Genomic DNA, 27,681 nt, shown 5'->3' on the forward strand with positions numbered 1-27,681 from the left:
TTGTCTTTAAGTGCGAGTCGGCGTTCATCGTTATTCCATAGGCATATTGGTGTTCATCTTGGTTTCATAGGCGCTCGTGTATCTAACTTCAGCAAACGTAAGGTAAAACATCAGCTCTATGGTCTTCATTCTTCTTGCTTTAATTTCTGGATCTAAAAGAAACAAGAAAACATCGACCAAAGTTAGAGTCAGACAGTGTAAAATATCCGTTTCATTTACATAATATAGATGATATACAAGATTGAAATCACCAACACAAATTCAAAGTTTAACCACCCGGCATGGTGGACAATACCACGTCATAGTCACGTCAGTGCTAACACGTACCATGATTACCTGACGTATTAGTAAAGTCTCGTGTAAAAAAAAGTCACGTGTCTGTAACCGTAACTCTCGTGAGATTACGCTTTGAAGTGATTGGTCATTAATTATCCTGATGAAGGCGGCAGTGGTCGTCGACAATTTGATCTCTGTTTAACCTATGTGTTGGACGTGGTGTCGTGTAGCGTAGCGGCAGAGTGCTCGACTTGGAACCAATAGGTCCCGGGTTCGAGTCTTGACATGCCACCGATCTTGTGCCCTTGAAAAAGGCAGTTCACACGACTTTCCTCACTTCGCTCAGGTGAAAATGAGTATTGTATTGTCCCCTGTGTTGGTGGCGGCATTAATATAAGTTGAAAAAATTTGAGTGTGCCGTCACCACGTCTTGTGATTATATATGTCGGAATGAAATAAAATTAAGTTCAACATTTTACTACGTACCATGATTTTGGCGGTTGTCCCGTGGTACTTTGCGCGCATCTTGGCCAGCGCGCCCTCCGCGATGTCGGCCCGCTCCGTCACGTCCTCCAGCTCGTTCTGCGTCTGGCGGTACCGAGTCAGGCTGCTAGTGGCTGTCTCTGCCTGCAAGGAAACATGTTTATATGTGGGGGGTTAATGGGTTAATGGGCCACTTCTGGCTGCCCGCATGTACATGTATGTACATGTATATACATGTTACCGCGTCAGGCTGCTGGTGGCTGTTTCCGCCTGCAGGGACGGTTTCATGGATTAATGCACCACTTCTGACAGTCCGCATCTACATGTTTACTTAAAGTCTAGCTTCCCGCATGCGCACGTACATGTTACCGCGTTAGGCTACTGGTGGCTGTCTCCGCCTGTAGGATGATATGTGGGGTTTTAATGGGATAATGCATCACTTCTAGCTGTTCTCATGCACATGCATTGGCCGCCTCCACCTGCAGGGAATTGGGAGAGTTTAATGGCATGATACACCATTTCTGGCTGTCCGCATGCACATGTACATGTTACCGCGTCAGACTGCTAGTGGCTGTTTCCGCCTGTAGGGATATGTGGGGGGTTTAATACGTTAATACACCTCCTCTGGCTGTCCGCATCTATAATCTATTCCAATATAATTAAGAACTTAAGACTCGAACATCACCACAGCAGAACTCTGCTCACTGATATAGGCATAGGACAAGGACGAGTGGACATGAAGAACCCATTGTCTCCCGTATTGACATCCTTCAATGTTCAAGATTCGAGGACTCGAAACTGAAGATCTGAGTATAAATTCTTGGGAGGAAAACCAAAGGCGATATCATTTAAGGATCTTCAAAGGCCTTACCGCTTCTTCAGTCTGCCTCTTGTAGGTCTTGATCTTGAGCTGCAGTTTCTCCACCAGCTCCTGGAGGCGCTCCTGGTTCTTACGGTCCTCGTCCGACTGGAAGGTCATCTCCTTAAGACGGCGCTCGTTCTTACGCAGGCTCTTCAGGGTGTCCTGGTGGCGCTTGGCTTCTGAGGCTAGAGCTGCCTCGAGTTCACGGACCTTCAAAACAATGGCAGAACGTTCATTAACGCCAATCTGTGTTGGTAGTTACATGTTTAGAGTTGACACTAACTGGCAGCACTTGTCACGCAATATGTTTGCTAAGTCTTGTGAAACAGTCGGAAGACTTTTTCTTTACATTTACATTCTGTTCGTTTTGATGTGTCAAATATTGACTTTGAATATAATTTTGCTGACTCAAACTTATCACATTCATAGCAGTGTGTCACCTACCCTCGGCCAACTTTGCACTATTCGTCCAATTGCGATTTACCTTCTTCCCCAGCTTCTGTATCATGCGTTTCCCTGCCTTCATTGCGGCTTACCTTGTTCTCCAGCTTCTATATCATGCGTTTCCCGGCCTTCATTGCGACTTACCTTGGTCTCCAGCTTCTCTATCATGCATTTCCCGGCCTTCATTGCGACTTACCTTGGTCTCCAGCTTCTGAATCATGCGTTTCCCGGCCTTCATTGCGATAGTCTCGGCCTCGTCCAGGCGGCGCTGCAGGTCCCGGATGTTCTCCTCCTGGTCGCGCTTGACCTTTTCCAGGTGAGCGGTTTTGTCCAGCTCTACGCGAAGGTCTTCCGCCATCCGGGCCGACTGAAAAAGAGTTGGACCAGATTAATAGCACCTTTAGACAGTATGGGCTGTGTGAGTCCATTCTTACGTCTTCTATCGCCGTCTTGGCCTTGTCTTTCATGCTTTGCTCAAGGCTGATTCTATTCAACTACAGTTTAATTAGTATAACAGCAGGCTTATCTCTCGTGGCCTTGTCTGTCATGCTTGGCTCATCGCAAGGCTAATTATGTTCATCTACAGTTTACATCAGATTAATATCATCCTTACATCTGGTATCGCCCTCTTGTCCTTAACGATTAGCTCAATGGTTTTAATGATTAGCACAAAGACTCCTTCCTGCTGCAGTTTAACCAGTATAACAGCGCGCCTACATCTCCTATCACCTTCTTGGCCTTAATTAATATAGTGATTTGCTCAATGGTTATTCAGTATGACAGGACCCTTACGTCTCCTATCGCCTTCTTGGCCTTGTCGTCCGCCAGCCTGGCGGCGGCCTGCAGCTCGTCCTGCTCGCCCAGCAGCTGCTGCACCTCGGCGTCCAGCTTGCGCTTAGCGGCCACCAGGGCGGAGTTCTGGGAGGACAACTCTCCCACGCGGTCGTGTGCCTCCACCAACTCAGCCTCGGCCACCTAGGAGGCAATCAGAACCAATCAGAACTAATACTATAATGAGTAATACGTATGCCTGGGCTAAGGCGTCCAGTTTGCGCTTGGCGGCCACCAGGGCGGAGTTCTGGGAGGACAACTCGCCCACGCGATCGTGTGCCTCCACCAACTCAGCCTCGGCCACCTAGGAGGCAATCAGAACCAATCAGAACTAATACTATAATGAGTAATACGTATGCCTGGGCTAAGGCGTCCAGTTTGCGCTTGGCGGCCACCAAGGCGCTGTTCTGGGAGGATAGCTCGCCCACGCGGTCGTGCGCCTCCACCAGTTCAGCCTCCGCCACCTAGGAGATGATTAAGGTTCAATAATACAACCAAAGTTAAACTCGAGTAGTAAGAATGACCAGGCCAAGGCTTCCCATAGTGGCGCTGAACTGGTATCCAGCGCTGTTCTAGGAGGACATCTCGCTCACACGGTCGTTCGCCTCTACCAGCCCAGCCTCAGCCACCTAGGGGATGATCAGAGTGATCCTTGTAAAATTACTAAAATAGCAACTGGCTATTTGGGCTTGCCCTGCCACGCCAGTCACAGACGCACTGGCAGAGAGATAAAATTATAATATTGACCACATTGAACAGATGCATTTACGACTGCGCAAGTTGCCCTCAACATACTTAAATGTCAAATAAATGTCATGTCATATAAAATTCTTGCTTTTGGAACTGTTATGAGAAAGGAAAACTCTTGGGGAGGGGAGCAGGCCTGGTTAAATGCCTTTCACAGTCTAACCGATAAATAGCTAAAACAGTAGATTCTCAGTCTGCTGGTAGAATGTACCACATTGTTACTTTTTACCTTCCTGGCCCTCTCCGAGGCCTCCCAGTGGGACTTGGTCTCCTGCAGCTCATGCGCGAACGCCTGCGCACGGCGCTCCGTCACCGTCAGGATCTCACGCAGCTCGCTGCGCATGCGCTGCTCCTCGTCGATGACGATCTGCATGTCCCTAACCTGATGTGTCGGAAAGGATTGCTTATCAGAAAATTTCCAAAATCATTACTTTATTCCAAAATATGCAGACTTTAATACCTTGCAATATAAAGCGTCGCGGATTTCAGACACAAAAGTACACGAACACTCTAGTAACAACAAAAGTACACGTTGTCTTTGGAAAAGTAAAATGTCAGACCTAATTTGCATACTGAAATGGGCTGATTCAATAGTGATGAAACCTTAAACCATCTCTTTCATGGTACATGGGTAACTGTCATAGTTAGTAGCGAGACTATCGTATTGTATTTTTGTCTCTTTTTTTTTAATTCCAACATGTAATCACCAGACGTGGTGACGACACACTCAAGTTTTTTCAACTTATATTAATGCCGCCACCAACACAGGGGACAAATACATGACAGGACAATACTCATTTACACCTGAGCTAAGTGAGGAAAGTCGTGTAAAGTGCCTTTCCCAAGGGCACAAGATCGGTGGCATGTCAGGACTCGAACCCGGGACTCTAAGTTCCGAGTCGCGCACTCTGCCGCTACGCCACACGACCCCATGTCTTTTGTATTGTATTTATCGTATGGCAAGCTATGCTAGAATGTAGCGTTCAATACTATGTTTTATATCCTGTAGACCACATATGGTCACAAGTGCAAGAATATCCAATAACGATTGTTCATATTACATAGCAACATATCTTCTCGTATGTTCCAGTAATGCAACAGTCTATGTAGTCTATTCTCCCACCCACCTGGTCCTGAAGCTTGCCGATCAGTTTCTTGGCCTCGGCATTCGCCCTGTTAGCGTTGTCCAGCTTCACCTCGCACTCGTTCAGATCTCCCTCCAGCTTCTTCTTGGCCCTGAGCGCCTCGGCCCGACCCTTGGTCTCCACCTCCAGGGACGCCTGCAGGCTCTCGATCGCGCGCGCCTGGTTCTTACTGCATCAGGGGGAGAAAACAGCTGGAGTTAAAGAGCCACAACAACAACATCTGAGATTGAACAGAGACGGGAGACACAGGTTATCTGGCCCGACCCTTCGTCCCCACTTCCAGGGACGCCTGCAGGCTCTCGATCGCACGCGCCTGGTTCTTACTACATCAGGGGGAGAAAACAGCTGGAGTCAGAGCCACAACAACAACATTGAACAGAGACGGGGGGCGACACAGGTTATCTGGCACGACTCTTCGTCTCCACCTCCAGGGACACCTGCAGGCTCTCGATCGCGCGCCCCTGGTTCTTACTGCATCACGGAGACGGAGGGAGACAATTTTACAATACACAAAGGTCTAGTTTCATATGTTGTCTTTTTATCTTGGACTGCTCATCTTTTAAACTGTAATGTTATCCGTGGTGAGGCTAATATTAAGAGAGTTGCACACCACTGTATCATGTATCTTTTCAAGTTCAGGAATCATATGCAAGTACATGTAGCTTACAATGAGCTTTGAGTTGCAAAGTGAATTTGAAAAAAAGGATAGACAGCTTTTGCAAAGTAAGGCATCAGTAAAAATGATTGATTGATTGATTGATTGATTGATTGATTCGTTGGTTGGTTGGTTGGTTGGTTGGTTGGTTGGTTGGTTGGTTGGTTGGTTGCAATATCAAATGATCGATAACATCTGTAAATACCGACCGCGTGACCTCGAACTCCTCCTCCTTCTCGGCCAGTCTCCTGTCGATGTCGGCCTTGAGCTGGCTGAGCTCCAGGTTCAGGCGCAGGACCTTTCCCTCCTCCACCTCCAGACTGCTCTCCGCCTCCTCCAGAGCCGTGTGGAGCTCCTCCTTCTCCACCTCAAGACGCTTCTTCGCCTTCTCCAGCTCGGCGATCGTCTTGGCTCCCTCCGCGACTGCCTCGTTCAGCCCGGCGACCTCATCTGAAGAAGGTGAAAGTTAGAAAGATGGATAAAAGATTCAATGTAATGAATTCGAAATAACCCCGAGGAACGTTTGGCTTTAAAATCATACAAGAGAGTGCACGTGTAAGAGAAGAGAAAGGATTTGAAGGTACTACAAAATAACGTCAGGCACGACCCAGAAGAGGCATACTCAATGCAATGACTACAGACACACCACCAGTGCCACACAACTTGTTCACAATCTGGGCTGGCCAACACTACAAGTACGAAGGCAACATTCACGATTAATACTATTCTTTAAAGCCTTCCACAACCTAGTCGCCATACCCCTACACAACCTCACCACTAGGAATACCAATAGCACTAGGGGGCACCCACTACGGCTACAAACAGTATACTTCAAAACAGATATATACCGCAGCAGTTACATTCCACGCACTATATCTGATTGGAATCAACTACCTACTGAAATAGCTACATGTACATCATTCACGAACTTCAAACTGGGGTTGGCCCGATATATGGGCCACCCCATACATGAGTAAATAGACATCATGCTAAGACGGCCATCACTTTTTCTTTTATTTTTTTTCACCTTGTACAGAACTTTTTCACTTTATTTGCTATGAGCACTACCACCACCGGCCGTTCTTAGCCGTGCACCAAGACCTACCCCTGGTCGGCTATACCCGCGAGGGTTTTGTACCAGTATCATTAAGATTAAGAAGAAGATTAAGAATTAAACCCAACCAATACTTGTAGTTCGTGCTTATAAACCTGCATTTCCCCTACAATCTCGTGTTACCGACGAAAGGTAGTGGATGCTACCTGAAACGTCTGTTTCCAAAATCATATCCAGTTGCTTGAGTGACTGGGTTTTTTTACCTGGATGTCTAACCTTCACCGACGTACAATAAGACCCATTGTGTGTATATATAATTAGACCCATTCTTCCTTGCTTAACCGAAAAGCTTCACCTTCAAGCTGCTTGTTCTCCTTCTTGAGTGTTTCCATGGCGACCATAGCCTCGTCATAAGCCGTCTTGAGCTTCATCAGCTCGTTGTTCAGCGCGTGGTTTTCCTTCCGCGACTCCTCCAGCTCTGACGTCACCTCGCCAAACTTTGCCTTCCAGCTCGAGATGATCTTGTCCATCAAACGCTGGAAGGTAAATGTCAGTTTGCTGGTAAGAATCTTATATTATGCTGATAATGGAAACCATTGCATTCCTCTACATGGACAGCTCGTCAGTAGCATGCAGAAGTACACAAATAGAATGATTCATAGGTTCCCACTGACGAGACCACAGATAGAGAGAAAAAGTGACGATAGAAGTTGTTTTTTGTCGTTTGTGTCCCTTAATTAAGCTTTATTATTTGGGGTACAGATAACTTCTTTATGGATTCAACACTGTTCAATGGTGCTAGATGGTACTTCATCGCTGGTAGCCCTTCCTTTGTACATAATGGTTAATTCAGATAGAAGTCACGGTTTTTCACCTGTTTCTTCTCCAGCTGTATGACCATGCTGTTACCTGTTTCTTCTCCAGCTGAATGACCATGCTGTTCGACTTCTCCACGTCCATCATGAGGTCCTCGTTCTCCGCCCGGAGTCTGTTCTTGGTCTTCTCCATGGAGGAACACCTGGACACGGAGATCTCCAGTTTCTCCTCCATCTCCTGAAGACGGGCTGTCAGCTTCTTCTTGGCATCTTCCAGCTCTTCCGTCCTCCGGATGGCGTCAGTCTCGTATTTGGCCCTCCAGGCTGACACCTGAAAGTAATGTAGAATTAGGTAAGGCTTATCGTTCTTTTGTGGTGTTTTAGATGATGTATACAATGTAACTAAGGAGCCTTGAGGGGGTTTAGACTCAGTAACATTTGGGAACGCACTTTTCCTGATGCAACGCCGTCATGTGGAAAAAAAGCAGCACAACTCTTTACAGAGATGAATAGATGATGTGCTTAAGAGCAATAAACCAGCAATACTGTACATGGCGTTCTATCACGGCCAGAGCTAAACTAGTTCAAGATTACTGTTACGCAGTACTATGAAGACCTCCAAGCAGATTCTGGAGGGCGAGGGAGTCTGTATCTATTGGCCACATGTATCCATTGACCTCGTGTGGTGTGACCAATTGTTATGGGAGGCCGATGCATACAGGTGGCCATAAAGACTCTCCTTCCCCACAAAATCAACTCGGAGATTACCAATAAACAAACACCTCAGTGTTGGCCTTGGACAGCCCCCTCTGCGTCTCTGTCTTGGCCTCCTGCTCCTCCTCCAGCTGTTCCCGGAGCGTGTCGCAGTCCTGCTGGGCGGCGCGCAGCTGGTGCGCCACCAGGGCCTTCGCCTTGGACTCGTCATCCAACTGGTGCTTCATCTCCTCAAGCTGCTGCAACAGCATGCTCTTGTTCCTGAAAGGACGAGGCAGGGAGTAAGATAGCCTCCACAGCATGCCAAAAACTGGGGGGCTTTGGGGTCTTCATGGTCTTTGGGAGCTTTTATGTGCTATTTTCTTATTTCATATAGACAGCATAGCCGGCCTGGTTGAATTACCCCCGTTTTTTGGACTGTTTTTTTTAACGAGACGAGAGAAGGTTGCTTTCCGCGTGGGCGGAAAGCAACCTTCTCTCGTCGGCTATGTAGGATGGCCGGCTATATTAAAATAACGCGTTAAAAACTCTTCTTCACCGCCGCGGGGCCTGCGCGGAGGCTAGCCAAACCCCCAGTTCTATAAGCCTGCTACGGAGGCAGGGAGTAAGAACTGAGAACATGGACCAGCATGTCATGCAAGATGTCACTACTCTCCAAGCAGAAGTCTGGGCTTTGGCTTATTTTTGGTATGTTTTAGGCCTTTTTTATCCTGATTTATAAAGAACTGAGAAAAATATAGAGGCTTAACATTGTAATGAAAATGTCAAAATGTCAAAAGTACATACCACAAAGGTAATGCATATATTGAAGAACCAAAGTACTGCTAGCTCTATTTGACTGATGTACATGTCCGTGAAGTACGTATAGATGCCATATATTACATTATCATACGTATAGTGAAAGTACACACCACAAAAGTTCTCAACACAATACCATATACATCAGTTGCATTACGATGGAGGAATTAATGTGGAGGAGTACTATCATGCATATGTTTTATTGTCTAACATCCTTGCCTGCTGAGGTGAGTTGTCATACTCTCCGCCTCCTCCAGGTGGCGCTGCAGGTCTGCGTTCTCTGCCAGCAGCCTGGCCTTGAGTCCGGAGATCTCCTGCATAGAGCGGGTGTGTTCGTCCAGCTTCAGGCTCACCTCCTGCAGCTTCTCCGTGATCTCACGGTTCTGCTTCTCAAGACCGACCTGAAGGAGTAATAATATCCAGAACCGGTAGTTTATCCATGCCAGAACCACGCTGTAGCCAGAACTATGCTTTATCCAGAACCGTGCTAAAGCACGTGCTCCAGAACCGTGCTTTATCCAGACTTGTGCATTATCCAAAATCGTCCTTTATCCAGAACCGTGCTTTGTCCAGAACCGTGCTTTATCCTGAACCGTGCTTTATCCAGAAAGGCGCTGTATCCAGGATCGTGCTCTATCCAGAACCGTGTTTTATCCCGAACCGTACTTTATTCAGAACCGTGTTTTATCCAGAACGGCGCTTTATCCAGAACCTTTCTAAGGCACGATTCTGGGAAGTACACAAGAATACAGAACCGTTCTTATGGAAAATCTATATTCTTGGATAAGCGAAGACCGTTATACGATTCGACTTAATAATATGGTACATTGTACTATTTTAATGATTTCAACACTTGCCTTGCTCTCCATGCAGAGTGTTCACCCGAGGATTAGCTTTGGCCGGCATGTTCAGGGAAGTCAATGAATTTCATGAAAGACATCCATAGACCAAAACATTTCCTCAAAGAATACATTTTCCTATTCAAGTTGTAAACACCATTTCTGCTCTGTAATGTCTTTTCTGTTAACATGTTAGAAGCCTGTCACATACCTTCTGTTTTGTCAGCTGTTCCAGGTTTTCTGCCAGATCCTCCACTTCCAGACGGTAGTTGTTCTTTTCCTTCTCCAGTTTTAGTTTGGTCCGCTGAAGAGCCTCGACCAACTCCTGTGGTGTACGGGTAAGAATAAGGATGTTTTCAAGACATAATGGCTACCTGTTCCTTCAAATGATTCGACATGGGTGTATTTGTACGTTTGTCCTAAAACACTACCGTTCTCCCTTTCGCTAACAGCTATTCCATGCTTCTAGAGTCTAATGCCAAATTGTGTATGGAATTTCGCTATGTATCTCTCTGATGTTGTTGAACACAAAGTCTTTGTAGATAAGGTTGGTTTCCGATAATTACTGGTAATTAGCATTAGTAGTAGAAGTTCCCAAGCGTTGCCTTGTACTATTGTTGAATTGATTGATTGATTGATTGATTGATTGATTATTTGATTGATTGGTGACCACCGTGTTCCGTTCTAACCTGCAGCTCGCAGAATAGTAGTAGTAGAAGTTGCCATACGTTGCCTTGCACTATGGTTGATCTCTGAATTGATTGATCGATGGATCGATCGATCGATTGATTGATTTATTGATCGATCGATTAATTGTAACTATGTTCTGTTCTAACCTGCAGCTCTCGGAGCTGGTCGGCGTGCTTCTTCCTGAGCTCGGCCATGTTGATATCGTGCTGCGCGGAGGCGGACTCCATGTCCCTCCGCAGGCTCAGGATCTCAGCCTCGCGCTTACGGGCGTACTCTATCTGTGGGGAGGGGGGAGAATGTTAGTTATATAGAGTCAATTTGTTCACTTGTTTACATGCATGGACTTCCTTTGCTTGCAGGCAATGCCAGTTTCACTTGTCGTGTGGACTTTTGGTAAGGGACACGTGCAGGCAAACAACACAAGCCTGTGTAGGTACAGGAACGACGCAGGTAAATGTTGGTAAATGACCCATCTGGCCCAGTGCAGCTTCAGATACAGGTACACCTAACGGTAGGCCTTACCCACCTGTGCGGAGGTCTGTCCGGCCGACTCCTCCAGCCTGTCCCCGATGTCGTCCAGGTGCCGCTGCGCCTCGTTCTTCGCCTTCTCCGCCTTGGCGCGCGCGCTCCGCTCAGCCTCCAGGTCTGCCTCCAGCTGCTCAATACGGACCTGAGGGAAGAGGCTCAGGAGTTGATGCCTTATCAATAAAAAAACTCCAAGTATGAACTTAATCTATAAATGACAATGACAATGACAATGAACTTTATTGCATGTTCACGCCCTACACGGGCCAAATGCACTTAAGTTAAATAACTTGGTAACAAGAATAGAAGAAGTCATTGTTACATTCGTGTGCTATTTCTCTATTTACAGGATCTAACTACAGGATCTCTTCTCTCTTTTTGAGACATGTATGGACAAATTTACATAGTTTTTCAATTATATCATAGCGCTTGGATGTCATAATATGTTTGAACAATTCTGTTTTCGGCAAGTATGCAAATTTCTTTTCTAACTGTAAGGAGCTAATAAAGGATTTCCGGATGTCATTGTATACCGCACATTCTAAAACAAAGTGTGCTTCATCCTCTATACAGTTATAGTTACATAGAGTGCAAATTCTGCTGTCTGCGGGAGTCTGGTTGTACCTACCAATTTCCAACTGTGATTGGTGATCACTAATCCTTAATTTTGTCATTGCTCGGCGATGCCTGAAATAGGCCTATGTCAAGATGTAAGTAATTCTTGAATATATTTTGGCTCTTTGCTTTCTTTCGTGTAAATCCTTTCATTTGGTGGTTTGATCACGATGTCTATCATGACTGGTTGGCTACATCTTATACTGGACAAAATTTGATGTTATCATCTCCTTCCCACAGAGAAGACATTTTAGGCAATACCTTAAGTGAACACCTGGTGGCCTTACCAGTAGTTCCTTGACCTTACCAGTAGTTCCTTGATCTTGGCCTGGAGCTGCGCCACCAGACTCTGTTCGCCCTCCAGCCGGCTGTTCAGTGCGCCGATTTCAAACTCCCTCCTGGCAGTAGTGAGATGTACAACAGAGATTAGTGTTATCAGGTGGGTAAATCTCTAGGTAAAGGGTTTCTTCAACATAACCAATAGTTAGTTCATGATACTTAGTCAACACTAGCACCAGTTATATATACAGTTTTATAATCAGCATTATGTACATTTGTGTTGCTGAAGTTACATGTACTTAAGGTTACGTGTCCTAAGTGTCGTGTCGTTTATCATCCGGACAGCAGAAGGCGAGCAGAATATTGCTTTCATCTACGTGACAACTATTTACAAAGATGTGATTTTATGGAAATGTGCAATGTTTGCTGAAATCACAAACAGAAATGCCGTAACAACCATAAAGCTACAGCAGTGAATCATAGCATGACAGAGAGATTCGTACTTCTTGATCTTATCTTCCTGCTCACTCTTGGCACGTTCCATTTCCTGTAAGGATTCCGTGTTCTTCCTCAGCTGATCCTCCAGCTTCCTCTTCTCCCTCTCGGCGTCGACTCGGAACTTCCTCTGGCGGTGGAAACTCTCCTCCATCTACAAATATTGATAGGTAGATCATGAAAGTTCATTTGTGTTGGTACATGGTAGCTACATGTTTAGAGCTAAAACCTTAGATCCAACACAAAAAGGTCTCTCGCCAAGAGTTTTCGACCAGTCACTCTGGTCATTCTCTGTAGACTGACCCAGTTAGGCTTGTAGGCAGGTGATGATAGGTAGATGTTAACTTCCTTATATGGGGTGTTTGCACTCACGTGACTATGACGTCAGTGCTGTCCACCATATTGGATGGTTAAACCTGACATATGTAATCAGAACTTGTGGCAGCTGCTTCACAAACACACAGTATGTACATTCAATTTGATTGCTGAAATTACACGTGTGATGTATGATTTGGCTATATGATATGATATGATATGATATGATATGTAGTGGTCGATTTTATGCTTACATCTTCAAGCTGTGATTCCAGCCTGTTCTTGAGCTTCGTCAGGTTGTTGACTTTCTCTTCCTCGGCTTGAAGGTCCACTAGGGTTTGCTAAGGAGACATTGCAGAAATCAAAGTTAATAAAACTTAAAGGAAATCAGCCTTATTTGGCTAAGACGACTTCCCATATGTATCAAAGATTGATATGTAACTAAATAAATGAAAACTGGTACAGCTATGCTGACCTCCTGCAGCTCTCGGAGTTGTTTGTTTTCCCTGTTCAGTTTCTTGATACTGTTCTCTGCCTCGGACAGTTCCTCCGCAGTCCGGCGTACCCTCTCCTCTGCAGCCTTCTTGTCCCTCTGCATCCTAAAAAAACATGACAGATTCTGTGTGAGCCTTTATTTTTACCAGGTTTGTACCTACAGTACAATCATGATTCTTCTCAAATCAATTATGGCTATTGTAGGCCACTTTATGAGTCTACTGTAGGAAAGGAATCGTCATCATTATCATATTGACATATCATCAGGTTACCTGACGGCTCATTTGCATATCATTTTTACGGCTTCATTTCGTCAGATTTTTAAGGACACTGAGTCTCTATCTTAAGGAATATTACTAAAACTGGTACCCTTTACTATAAGCGACCATTCTGTAATACATTCATAGCGGAAGTATGTTCCCAATGAAAGTTTTGCCACAGGTTGATACTCATGCAAAGCGAGAGATTTATCATCACTTTGCAAGACTGGTCTCCAAGTCTTCCACGTCCTTCTTGAGTTCTTCGTTCTCGCCGTCCAGTTTCTTCTTGGCCTGAATGAATGAATGAATGAATGAATGAATGAATGAATGAATGAATGAATGAATGAATGAATGAATGAATGAATGAATGAATGAATGAATGAATGAATGAATGGTTTATTCATTTTGATCAGGTAAAGTACATCACAGCCATGGGCTGACTTGAGTACTTTTTTTACATATTTAAAAACAGTTGGTATTAGGCTCTTTAAATACTCATCTTATCTTTCCTATTTAACAATTCTAAAACACTAGAAACTCTGCCTTAGAACAGGTAGATTGTAGGACGGATTTATATATATATATATATATATATGTGTGTGTGTGTGTGTGTGTGTGTGTGTGTGTGTGACTGTGTGTGTGTGTGTGTGTGTGTGTGTGTGTGTGTGTGTGTGTGTGTGTGTGTGTGTGTGTGTGTGTGTGTGTGTGTATCAAGTCACAAGGAACCTGCCTGTGTGAGCTGCAGGTTGGACTCCGTCAGCTCGTTCAGACTCTCCTTCATCTCCTCATTCTCCTGCTGAAGAGCCGCCTTGTTCTTCACCAGCATGGCGTAACGCTCCTCCTGGTCCTCTTGGAGATCGTGCATCTATGAGGAGAAATTGTTCACAATAAAAATAGAGAGAGAGATTTGTTACGAACATTTTGGGGGAGAATTGACATACCGGGTCACCTTTCAAAGATGTCAACCCCGAAACTGGACTGTAAGAATTGATACTATCACACCAAGATGGCCCCTTTTTAATCTCCAAGCAGATCTTTTGATGGCTGGAATTCAGTATAAACTTGGTCATGATCTTCCCCTGCCGTCGAATGAATCTGCTGCCTGGCCTATAGCTACCTAGTTTCATAACTGTGGTTGGATTTTTTTTCAAACGGACAAAAGGATTCTCGTTATTTGAGAAAAGACGAGAAATATGCATCAATGACAATAGTTTTTGGTTCCCTTCGTCGTGTATTTCCAACTAGTATTTGCAATGTTTGCATGTTATTATATTTTTTAGGTTACAAGACAACGATTATTTCTCTCTAGCTTACCGCGTGCATCTGGTTCTGGATGTCGTTGCTCTGCTGCTCCAGGGCTGTGCACTTCCTCTCCAGCGCCTTGCGCAGGTTCTCCTCCTCCACGTACCTCTCCCGCAGGTCCTGCAGCTCAGCCTCCTTCGCGCGAAGCTCCTCCTCCGTGCGGAAACCTTGCAGCAGCGGCTTGATCTATAACATATGGTATTTATCAACTTTATAGCCTTGATGACTTGACTTTACTCTACATTTAGCTGATATGATGAAGAAAGACTAACAGCAGCCAGAAATTATTCCAACAACCACAACAATTACACTGCACTGCAGAACATCATCACGAACTGCTGAGGGTTTAAAAGAATTCAACAATTGAAAGGATTCAACAATTCGTAAACTTGCCTCACATCCCCCCTCTCAGGAGGTCAAGGAACAAGGTAGGTAGGTACACTTGCAAGCTGACATCACTGGGAAGTACGTCAGATATTGTAACATGCTTCGCGTTATTTTGGAGTTCAGATATTCTATAGATCTAGACGGGGCAACAAGCTACAGATTAGATGTTAGACAAACAGCATTCCAAAAAGTATGGCAAGCCAAGACGTACTTTGACGTACAGCCGCCACCACTCCCACGTCCTGAGCTTTAGCCACTTCCGGACGTTCCGCTGCAGAATCCGCCTGGCCTCCCTACAGACGGTTCAACACAACAATAAATGTTCGATAGGGGGATCATCTGTGAAAGTTTTACACTATTTACTGTAGATTACAATATTTAGACGTTAGAATATTGGACACCCAACAGGATTACTTTTCAAGAGGAGTGAGAAAGGCCCACATACAGCAGAAAACTTCAACCATCTCTAAGCCGAGACGAGGGCCGACACCAACTATCGGGCACCTTTGACCCGTTGCTGACATCACATTTCCGTTCATGCCAAATACGTCACAAGTTTCCTTCCCCATCGCAAGGTCGTACAATTTGTGCAACCAGGAAAGATATACATGTAGATGGTTTCTCTATTCTCTTGTTGTGTCTTAGGCGTTGCATTGCACTGTAGTTCTGTACCTTGTAGGTTGTAACCCTGACGCATAGGACCGCACGTTTGTTCTAGATACCACCGTTTGAAATAGTTGCTAGGTTACCTTTGCGCCAGCATCTTCAAAAGTCGCATCCTGTGAATGGCGCCCCGCGCACGCGCCTGGACGTTCTTCATAACACGTGACAGGATGTCGTCACGCAGGTCCTCCAGGTAACCAACCACGGCTGACTTGAAGAACACCTAGGAAAGGTACAAAAGATACAACTTGCACTTCTGGTGACTTCCAACATAACATGATATATAAACAGAAGTTGTATATTGTAATCTCCAAGCAGATCATATGGTGGCAAGGCAGTACCCATTGGCCACAGGAGTATCCTTTGGTGGCTAATGGACACTCCTCTGACCAGTGGATACTGCCTTGCTACCATATGATCTGCTTGGAGATTAGTCTTAGTCTATTGGGCCTACAAAAGAAATCGTTGTGTTGCAGCATTTATCTGTTGGTAAGAGTGCGTGAAGACAAATAGATTGTATAGATTAAGTGGTCACGAGAGTCTTCCAAAGTCTACAACACTTACTCGTAAAGGTTTCTTGTCTATTTCATAACAACGTAACTGGTTTCTACTATTTGCCGGCGTCCCCTGACCTACCATGGTGCTTCCCATGGCGAACCGGGCGCTCTCCAGCTCGATCGCCTCCAGGATCTTCTTGGTGGCTTCTTTATTCTCCACGAACCCTCCGGCCACGACCTGGGGGGCCAGGATCTGGTACCTGCAGAGGAAAGGCATCAGCAAAACTTTTGGTGATCCAAGATTCTTGACAAGTTTGTGTGGGTGGGCAGTCACTGCACAAATACTTTGCAAGACAAATCAGTAACTGGTTAGCAACCAAATCATCGTATTTTATCATACTAAACATTTCTCATAGTATCTTGACAGACCTGCAACTTTAACCCACCAACATGGTGAACGCTAAATCACGTCATGGTCACGTGAGTGCAAAAGGCTTCATTCAAAATTTCAAAGGCTTCTAACCTGTGTCTGAACACGTAGCAAGGCATCCCATTGGGCTATGGAGAACCGTTGAACTTTTTTACCTGATGCCATTCATGAGCGCAGTGTAACCAACCAACATGGCGTAGGGTTGTTACGTCATAATCACTCTAGTGCAAATGCGCTCTAGCCAGGAAGAGCTTACCTGTGCCTGAACTCGTGGTAAGGCATCCTGTTGGGGTAACCCTTCCTACAGATCCTGATGCCCTCCAGTACACCGTTACAGGTCAGCTGGTGCATCACTAGCGGAGAGTCGATGACGAAGGCAGACTTGGTCTCGTTGGGGATGATGCAGCGCACGAAGTGCGGGAAGGTGTTCTTCAAGGTGAACATCAGCTTGTTGAGCTGCTCCTGGTTACAGGAAATGTGGCAAATAAAGTTTTAATTTGGTGTTTCTCCTTAGCTCCTGTGCAGAGAGGAACTAGTCCTATGTGGGGCAACAATAAAAACAACATAGTTGCTACATCAGGAAACACGTTGAAAGGGTACACCGCTTAATATTTTACGCTTTATCTCAAAGAACGTCACATTTCAGAGGGGAAACTAAATAGGTGATGGTGATATCTCTCTGAAGAGCTAAGGGAGCTCGAGAGACAGAAGTCAAGTGGAAGAAGATGGAGAAAGACTGAACACAGCTGCAGGACGTCTTTATGACAACATATGCAGAATACAGTAGATGATGATATCTCTCAGCGTCAAGTACATTTTCCTACCAAACCTTACCCTATGAAGAGCTGACACCGTCTGGAACGCCGCGCTCTTCTTGGCTTTCCCCTTCTTCGGTTTCTTCCCCTCACCTGTGAAAACCACATCGTACACAGGTGTGGTTAAATACACTTTACATAAAGGTGGAGTTATGTGGTCAAACACCAGTTTGTCACATGCTGATCTGTTCAGAAAATGATCACCAGAAGAAGAATTAGGACTGTCCAAGATATTTAGATTCTGAATAAGACAACAAAACAAGGTTGAGAAAATATAATGCTTTTTGACTAAGCCTAACATACACAAACACACAACAATATTCATTCATTCATTCGCACACAAACACATATACACACACAAACACACATTCATATATACACACAAACACACACATAGTCACACAGGCACATACACACACAAACACTTACACACACTTTATCAAAGACTTGTGCTAGCCCCTGTTGTTTGAGTAATTAGGATATGTTACGTTTTATTCTACATTAGGCCTTATTGAACACATTCATTTTATTGTTTTTTGTTGTTGTTGGTGGTGTTTGTACTTTGCCATACATTGTACCATGTACAACTGTCGTGCAATAAAGTTCTATGTAATATCTTTTATAAAGAGACACACACTTCTATATCGTAATAGGACGTACCCTCCTGACTGTTGGACCCCACGTAGTCCTTGAACATGTCGGACATGAGTGGACTGGTGGACTTCTGCAGAACTTCCACCACAGACTCGTTAATCGGGTCCTTGTTCTTCTCCAGCCAGTGAGCCACGTTGTAGTTCACCTGAGGACGAATCAGACACAAGAACTCTCAAGGTATCTTAGCTTCGTCTTAACCTGTATAGATCCTTAAAATGCGGTGACTCTGAGATGTTTCAATGTTTCCATGTCCATTGCCTCAAGAAACCAAAGCTATGAAATAGGGGCTGGTTTAGATGGTGAAATGCTTTTAATAAATTGCTGACGTCACTGATCCGTAAGGTCACGTGCCCTATGGGTTTGGCCATTCGGCCATGATGAAGGCTTCAAACTTGTTAATTGTGTTCGTTTGTTTGTTTGTTTGTTTGTTTGTTTGTTTATCGGTGAAATACATAAATCGTGCCATGAGGGAAGAGGCCAGAGTCAGAGAAAATATCTAACAAGATCCAGGAACATAGTTTAAGTCTGTGTTGAAACACAGTTTTAGATTTCGCTGTGACAAAGACAAACCTGTACTCACCGTAGCGGCGTAGTGCTTGATAGCGAAGTCCGCCGTGGACTTCACCTTGTGGCCGACCTTGGGCGTCTGGAAGATGCTGGACTTCCCGGCGTGGTTGTTGTTCAACTTGGCCTTGAACGTCATGTCCGTGGCCTTGGGAAACATGCACTCCTCCTCCAGGATGGACATGATACCGAGAGGCTGGAGCAGATTAGCACAATTGCAATGTTGTTAAATCTTTTACATCTTGAACAGCAGATTCGGCTTTTTAGTATAACCTGCTGTATACGGTCGTTAACCCACAACCTTTGATTTTATTGCATCTATTTTTAGTCTAAGTATTTAACATTTGTGGCACAACGCTCAGATAACAACAAATAGAAACTAGGTACATGACGTACAGAACTGAAAGACTGGACGATGGTTTATGCCTTCAGCAGGGAGGTGTTTCTGTGTCTGTCCGGGCAAAGTAGGTTGACAGTACGTAGGTAGGGAAGATTGACAGGCAGAATGGCAGGTCAAAATACCAGACACAATAAAAGGTTGAATTTCAAGGTGACGCAAAGCTTGTTGTAATTAAATCCCTTTGTCAAAGGCAACGCTATCTAAAACACGAACGCCGTCAGCAGCTGCCCCTCACCTTCTCGATCAGGTTGATGGTTGCCTGCAGGTCCATGCCGAAGTCTATGAACTCCCAGAAGATGCCCTCCCGGTAGTAAACCTCCTGCTCCAGCACGAACATGTGGTGGTTAAAGTACTGCTGCAGCTTCTCGTTCGTGTAGTTGATGCACAGCTGCTCGAAGCTGTTCAGCTGTGAACACAGAGAAACATAGACATGATTAGCTGATCTGTCTCTCCCATTCTTCTACAAACATGACGTGCTTAGCTAGAGTACTGTTGCAGTTTCTCAGTGTGGTTGATGCACAACTGCTTGCAAGCAACTGTTCAGCTGTGAATTGTCCATTAGGTGTGTACCACATGGCCCGTTGCTGATGGTATTCCTCCTGTTTTTGTACAAACATGCGGTATTTTACGAACCTGTCCGTGCAGTTGATGCTAATCTGCTTAAAAGTGTTTCAGTTTTAAAACTATTGTCCAACTAACTAAACAGATACCAATGCCTGGAAAAGACCTGGATGGCTCTAAGAAATATCTTTACGAACTTGTAAAAAATATCATACCATTACAGAGTTGCAAACTTCGAAACGTCACGTTATGTCACGTATATCATGATATGATACGTTTCGATTGAAACTACATACGTCGAAGATCTCGAAGCCCGCTATGTCCAGCACGCCGATGAAGTATTCCCGCTTCAGTTCAGTCGCCAGAGTTTCGTTCAGCCGAACCTGGAGCCAGATGAACAGCCTGGGAACAGCAGGAGACGAGACTAGTCAGGAAACGCACAATTTTGTGTACTGATATCCATACTAGTAATGGCTCCTGTCACCCATGTTTGTTTGTTTGTTTGTTTGTTTGTTTGTTTATTTGCTTCTGTAAGAAAATGCGTTCTGTCAGTAAAATACACATTTTTTGTGCAGATAAACGTACTAAATAAAATCGAAGCGTTATCCATATGCCAACAATGGCCATCGTCCCTTTTTTGGTTGCTTGTTTATTTGTTTGTTTGTTTTTTATTTGATAAGTTGTGTAAGAAACGCGTTTTTTGTCAGGTAAAATACCATTTCTGTGCAGATAAACGTACTAAATAAAATCAAAACGTTATCCATGCCAACCATGGCTACCTCCCCTTATTTACTTGTTTGCTTGCTTGTTGTTTGTTTACCTGTTGTAGATGGACTTGCTGAGCGCGCCCACGGAGTAGGAGCACTGCTCGGCCGTCTGTTTGTTTGTTTGTTTGTTTGTTTGTTTGTATGCTTTGCTTGTTTGTTTACCTGTTGTAGATGGACTTGCTGAGCGCGCCGACTGAGTAGAAGCACTGCTCGGCCGTCTGGCCCTTCACCACGTACTCGTTCCCAACCTTGACCCGCGGCTTCAGCAGGGCCTTGGTGATGTCTCCGCTCGGCGCGCTGAACAGATGTCCCACCTTCTCAGCAGCTGCAGGACGGGGTGGGAAAAACATATTGTCATTTTGGTGTTTTTCAAAGAGCCCTGGGGCTACAAACAATTCACTTATGATAAATAGATAATCCATGCCCTATGGGGCTACGTACAGGTGAACAGATGAAAAGGTTGCACTCGGCGCGCTGAACAGATGACCCACCTTCTCAGCAGCTACAGAACGGAACCACGGAGCTCTGTTAGCGCCTTCGCCAGGAGGGTTCTGTCTTTGCCTTTGGTAGCGTTTGCAATGGTGAAACTTTTGGGGGGGGGGGAGGGCTATCAACAATTCACTATGAACAGTCCCATTATTGAGACCAGACACTGTCCAAAGGGGCACTTTACATAAGAGTCACTTTAGATATATCGTCTCAAAATCACATATATAACATTGTAGAACTTTATTGCACGACAATAGTACATGGTACAATGTACATGTATGCCAACGACTATTGAACATAGTACAAAAAGAAAAGACATACGTAGTGGTGTGCGTAAGACCTACAAAGACAAGACCACTGTACTTCCTCAAAGAAACCAAAACCTCTCACCTTCCATGCCGTCGCACTCGGCCTGCTCTCCTCTCTCCTTAAACTTCATGTTGCCGAAGTGACAGATCCCCGATACCAGACGGTACACCTGGAAGAAGGCATATGTATCAAAAACGAAAACAGATACAAACAAACAAGCTTGTGGGACAAGGATAGTTACTCTTCTTTAACAACTTTGTGAACTAGGCGTACATGCTACTCCGAAAGCCACTGGATTAATCAATAACACTAGCTAAGAAAAGAATAATGATTTGTACATTCTATTTACATGACAGCGATAACACAAGTGGACGAAGTTGATGAAGTAGTGTCTACATGCGCCAAGCGATGTGATGTTGATGGAACTGTGCTTCAGCAACAGCGACCCGTATGATATTTGATATGATAAAGTTTCTGGTTGAAGAATACTTCAACAGGGTGGGTATCATAACATAAAAGACAATTCCATGAATACCAGTTTAAAAAGTGTACGACAGGTATTGGCATGTAGTTAGGCCTCTACACAATAATTCTTCTTTTAAACCATTCATACCATAGTGAACAGAGATGCTGTACCTGCATCTTCTCGTCATTGCTGAAGCCCAGGATGTCAAACGCCTCGTCTGTGAACCGCATCTCCTCTCGGTCATCGACCCCGGCGATGGTGACGTCACCCTGGGAGATGTACTTGTACTCACGGGCGTCGTTCACGAGCAGCAGCTTTTCTGCAGACGCAGAAGAGAAACTTTTGAAATTTGTTTAAAGTTTTGGCCCAACACAAAGAAAGTTCTCTCACTCATAGCTTTCGACCAGTCACTGGGTCAAAGGTATCTGGTGAAAGGACCCGGCGTTAACATCACAGTTCAGATGAGCCACGTGACTAGCCCCACTGGGTCAGTCTACTGAGGAAGACCAGAGTGACTGGTCGAAAGCTCTGTGTGAGAGATTTTGTGGTGTTGGACCGTAAACTTTTTCAAATGTAACTTCCAACACAGACGAACTTTTTCCGTGATAGTGTGAGAAACTTTTGTGGTAGATGACTGAGCCGCGGCTTTGTTCAAATAGCTTCATTTGCATGGTGGGTGGGAAGTGATTTTGACAGTAGATTGGTAGTGCACGTAAAGAATTTGCAGAATGTCTTACCGGTGTATTGTGGGAAGGCCCCCGACACCAGCTGATAGAACACGTGATAGCATCGTTCTCCAGGCGTCTGCGAGATCACGCGAGACTTCTCGAGAAGATCTGTGAGAGAAGGAAAACCACACGAGATTTCAACTCACGACGACCGCGTATCTTTTCGTAGCTACAACTTTTCCTAGCAGCTATTATGACCTGGCTGTCTGTATTCCTTGCTGTATTACTTCGTTTCTCTTCTCTTAGGCGCCTCATGTCTTTTACCACCAAATATAATTCGATGTCCTAGCTAGACATTGCTTTGTTTGTTCGTTTGTTTGTTTGTTTGTTTGTCAATAAACAACAAATGAAATAATCTGCCTTTGCGTACTTTGTATTTACGTGTTGTCCCTTGGTTTGGTTTGGTTAATCTCCAAGCAGGTCCTAGGGTGGCAAAACACAGTATCAAATTGGCCAGGCAGTATCCATTGGCCAGAGAGCTAGGGTCCATACACCTTCCAAGTTGACCCTCCCTGGCCAATTTGATACTGTCTTTTGCCAGCCTAGGATCTGCTTGGAGATTCCCTTCGGTGTAACACACCAGCTAGGTAGCTAATAGCTGTTTCTAACCAAAGTGTTGGAATCAAAATGAATGAACAAACATCAGAAAACGGAACTCACACGTCTCTATGTCCGTCCCGGCCAGCTTGCCCTTGCCGAAGATCATTTCTGTATCTGTATAACCGGTGTAACCGTCCTTCGGCATAACACACCGGCTAGCTAGCCAGCTAACCAAACTATTGGAATGAAAATGCATGAACAAACATCAGAAAACGGGACTCACACGTCTCGATGTCCGCCCCGGCCAGCTTGCCCTTCCCGCCGAAGTGGATCCGGATGAACTTGCCGAAGCGGGAGGAGTTGTTGTTCCGGTTCGTCTTGGCGTTCCCGAAAGCCTCCAGGACGGGGTTGGTCTGGACAACCTGGTCCTCTAAGGTTGCCTAGAACGCAACAGAAGGGGTGGCCGGAGACAGAAACATGTCATCAAAGTTGTTCTCAATTATCAAATAGTCTAGTGATGATTTTGTATTCTCATAGTGTGAAAATGGTGAGAAGATTGGGAAATTGTATTGGTGAACGTTTTGCAGTGTTGCCTATTCCTTATAGTTAGGACCAAATTTACAAACCTTCTTCCCGCCGAAGCCTCCTCCCTCCCGAAGCTCGCCCAGGGCGGCGACGTTGGCGAAGTACGCGATCACTTTCTTCGTGTTCTCCGTCTTACCGGCACCAGACTCGCCACTAGAAAACAGTCATTGTGTTACTCTGTCTAACACCGTATGCCTAAAACAAACTATGAATTGACTGACTATATTATTGATAGCATATCGTGATAGAAAGGGACTGCAAATCGTTAAAACAGCAGAAAGAAAGTTTATGATTTAATAAAAGGGATTGAGAAGAATCAGCGATGCTCACGTGATTAAAATGGACTGATTGTCGCGATCTAAAGAGGGAGTCGACAGAAGAGAAAAAGTGAAAGAATAAAACAAGAAGGCAAAGAGATGACGCATACCAGGCTCATAGTCAAAACGAATGAAACTATCACTTGAAAGACGTGCCAAGATCAGCTGAAGAATTACACATCTACTTACATAGATACAGAAACTTACGTAACACGTGACCTTACGGAAACTTTCCGTAACACGTGACCTTACGGAAACTTTCCGTAACACGTGACCTTACGGAAACGATTGGGTCAATCACCTTGAAGAAGATCGGAGGTGTGGTCAACATTCCACGAGTCAACTCTTAAATAGAGTTGGAAAAAATACGAGAACCAATCAAATTGGTGTGGCCTAAGCATTTACATCAGGTGAAAAAGATGTGCCTCAAGGACTAGTAAGGAGCTAATGTAAGGTATTTACCCTCCAGCATGTTCCTGTAGGCTTCATCCGCGATGGCGAACAGGTGGGGGGGGACGTCCATCCGGCGTTTGGCCCGGTACATCGCCACTACCTCGTTCTTATAGATGGGCAGGCGGGCGTACGGGTTGATCACCACGCAGAACAGCCCGGAGTACGTCTGGAGATGGGAATATATTTGTGTTACTGTTGCGTTACTGTCGCGTTACTGTAGCGTTATTGGTGCGTTACTGTAGATGGACAGGCGCGCGTACGGGCTGATCACCACGCAGAACAGCCCGGAGTACGTCTGGAGATTTTAGAAATATAGCGTTACTGTAGCGTTTCTGCAGTGTTGCTGTAGTGTTACTTCAACGTTACTGTTGCGTTGCTGTAGCATTACTGGTACGTTACTGTTGCGTTACTGTAGCATTACTGGTACGTTACTGTTGCGTTGCTGTAGCATTACTGGTACGTTACTGTTGCGTTACTAGTGCGTTTCTGTGGCTTTACAGTGCATTACTGTTACAGTAGTGTTACTTATTGTAACGTTATTGTTGCGTTACTGGTACGTTAATGTAGTGTTACTGGTACGTTACTGTAGATGGGACTAAGACTTACATAGCTTAGATGATCTTGTTGTTGTAGCATGTTGTGTAAGACTTACATAGATGAGCTTGTTGTTGTAACATGCTGTGTAAGACTTACATAGATGAGCTTGTTGTAACATGCTGTGTAAGACTTACATAGATGAGCTTGTTGTTGTAACATGCTGTGTAAGACTTACATAGATGAGCTTGTTGTTGTAACATGCTGTGTAAGACTTACAGAGATGAGTTTGTGGTTGTAGCGTGCTGTGTGAGACTTACATAGATGAGTTTGTGGTTGTAGCATGTTGTGTAAGACTTACATAGATGAGCTTGTTGTTGTAACATGCTGTGTAAGACTTACATAGATGAGCTTGTGGTTGTAGCGTTCCCTCATGTTGTGTAGCACGGAGCCGTCGTGCAGGTAGGTGAGGTTGGCCATGTCCTCAGCCAGGGAGAACTTGGGCGGGTTGAGGGGGTGGGTGTTGTCCTTCTTCACTGTCACCGTCTGCGGAGAGAGGCAGCTGTTAGAGACAACTTTCTGCATCAAGTGATCCACTGCTCAGCATGCATAGACTAAGTGTCAGCCTTTTTAGATTTCGTCCGCTCCTAAAATGTCTGACACTCAGGCTAGAGCATTCGAGGTTCATAAGATCGTTTTCTGGCACTGCTTTCTGGCAAAGCTAATTCATGGTACCATGATGGTACTGATGTTTACCTGTTTAGTAACGGTCTCCACGGTGACCATGTCGCCCTTGGTTGCCCGGATCTCTCCCTCCACCCAAACCTCCTTCTTGTCGGGGACGAACAGAACTTTCTTCGCGTCGAACGGCCTGCAGGAAAAAACAAAACATGTCATGCATGCAAGGGTGCAGAACTTTCTTTTTCATGATTTGACATGAGAAGGAAAACATTGTTTTTGCTACATTTCCTCTTCTTCTTCTTCTCCAAACAGTGACCTCTGACCTGACTGAACCAGACTGTCTCTCACGATGGTAACTGGTGTTGGGTTGCATGATGTTGCAATTTTATAGAAGGAGGGATTTAGACTCCTGTCATGATTTTTTTATGCTTGCAATGTTTGAAAGTTTATTAAAGATGAACATCATTAGAAAGAAACTATGCAAATCAGGGGCTCATATGATCACGTATGTGAATGTGCTTGAGTAAGAATTAACAGAGTAGACCATATGAGAAGGTAAACATTATGCATTTGCTTTGCAAATTTTCTAGTTACATTCTGTTTTAGACAAGCCGTAATGTCGCACCTGTTGCGGATTTCCAGCATCCGTTTCTCGTCCCCGGCCAGATACCGCATGAAGTTCTCTTGCTCGTAGTTCGCCATCTTGGGCGTCCAATCAGGAGCGCTCGCTCAACTGACCAATAGCAGGAGTCGTTACAGGGACTCAGGAGTACAACAGCCTCGGCGATTCCGCTCTGGAAAGTTGGAACAAAAGTACCTTTTCAGCGCACACGATCGATAACAGATTTAGTTAAGAATCCAAGCAGGATAAACTGAAATTATGATACTTCAAGTTAGGAATCAAGGCATTAATATTTATAGGACTGTTGACTATAAAGTTGACTAGTTGTTTTTAACAATTAATGTACAATCATGTACATGTTAGCGAACAGTGATATGGAATATCAAATGGTGATGATGATAATAACTTGGTAGTGACATGCGGCATTAAGATCGGTGGAAAATGCTTAGGATTTACTAGCGAGTCCTTTTTGTTCATTTTGAAGTTTTTCTTTCAAACTCTTTTTATTTATAAATCTTTATTTATAATTCTTGTGGCCAGGGTGGACTATCAATAAAGAAGGTTACCAAGGATAGACCCAGATGGAAAGAAAAAGCCTTGGCCTTATGTCTCGCTGGGGATGAAGAGGATAAGTAAGAAAGTGAGTGTCTATAAACAGAAAATTGCCTTTTGATATCAGTTCCTTCCTTATTAGCATGAGCCCAGCCCTTACCCAACATAAGTACTTGTATGTCTGGAATCTTAAACATCTCCATGGTGTACTTATGGATTATATTACCCGATTTATCACAATTTGGAAAGTAAATAAACCAAAAATATCACTTCGTCGTCGTCTGCTGACAGCCTTGAATAAACTAACTATAAACGCTCAGCAAGACACAAAAAACATCGTCAACACTTAAAAAGTAAAGAATTTTGAATCACTTCAGTCGGAGAAGGATGTTTTGTTGCACAATATGCAAAATCTATACAATACTTTTGACACCAGGAACACAAGGAAAGGTAAGTAAATACGGTAAAATACCACTACAGAGTTTATACATACATCTAAATGTAGAGTTTACTCTACAATACCTGAGATCTAAACATTCTTTCAGATACTCATCTATAACTAATTTCATAGATATGCATATCTTACGCATAGATTGGTCAAACAACTTTTTGTTGAATCTAGGAAACTTTGCCTTGACATATGATGTGCGTTAACGTTGGTAAAGAAAATGTTTTGTTTCCGCTAAAATTGTAAATAAAAGAAAACCAAACAAAAATAGAAACGGAGAGCAGACATACCTAACCGCGAGTCCAAAGCTGTGTGACTTATATCCAGTCTGTCCGGAGTTTTTATATGCGGACTTTCATGTTGACCCGAGCACGTAAAAGTTATGAAAGGGGCGCCAGAAGTTCTCACGACTTGCTACACTCCCTGTCGATCGGGCCTTTAGTAGAGGCAATGTCAAGTTTCATCGCATTCCAAACTTGCCATGTTTGAAGTTCAGTCGGCGAATGTGCAGTCTAAAGTTACTCCGGATGTGATATTTGCGGATCGACTCTCACAGTAGGATAGTAGGATACACACCCTG

General features: G+C 44.6%; 1 protein-coding gene across 1 annotated transcript; it reads right to left on the bottom strand.

Annotated features, from left to right (window-relative positions):
- On the bottom strand, nt 1-27,471 carry LOC109469881 (myosin-7-like). The gene is made up of 44 exons (XM_019768638.1): nt 27,392-27,471; nt 26,105-26,273; nt 25,555-25,669; nt 25,201-25,344; nt 24,274-24,430; nt 23,825-23,852; nt 23,536-23,647; nt 23,193-23,349; nt 22,379-22,477; nt 21,812-21,960; nt 21,257-21,344; nt 20,540-20,702; nt 19,907-20,012; nt 19,285-19,455; nt 18,666-18,845; nt 18,092-18,230; nt 17,451-17,524; nt 16,873-17,078; nt 16,326-16,446; nt 15,776-15,912; nt 15,238-15,319; nt 14,652-14,825; nt 14,068-14,202; nt 13,555-13,628; nt 13,058-13,181; nt 12,837-12,923; nt 12,276-12,421; nt 11,801-11,891; nt 10,880-11,023; nt 10,500-10,631; nt 9,875-9,988; nt 9,044-9,225; nt 8,095-8,287; nt 7,407-7,643; nt 6,853-7,033; nt 5,653-5,893; nt 4,771-4,957; nt 3,873-4,025; nt 2,858-3,040; nt 2,262-2,432; nt 1,631-1,831; nt 1,009-1,029; nt 763-882; nt 1-152 (listed from the first exon to the last, which is right to left on the bottom strand). The coding sequence occupies exons 2-44, from the start codon at nt 26,179-26,181 to the stop codon at nt 126-128; spliced, it is 5,823 nt and encodes a 1,940-aa protein (XP_019624197.1). The 5' UTR covers nt 26,182-26,273; nt 27,392-27,471; the 3' UTR covers nt 1-125.
- Nucleotides 27,472-27,681: the final 210 nt, after the last annotated feature.

This window comes from Branchiostoma belcheri, unplaced genomic scaffold, assembly GCF_001625305.1.
Source record: "Branchiostoma belcheri isolate BF01 breed outbred unplaced genomic scaffold, Haploidv18h27 scaffold210, whole genome shotgun sequence".
NCBI classification, from domain to species: domain Eukaryota; kingdom Metazoa; phylum Chordata; class Leptocardii; order Amphioxiformes; family Branchiostomatidae; genus Branchiostoma; species Branchiostoma belcheri.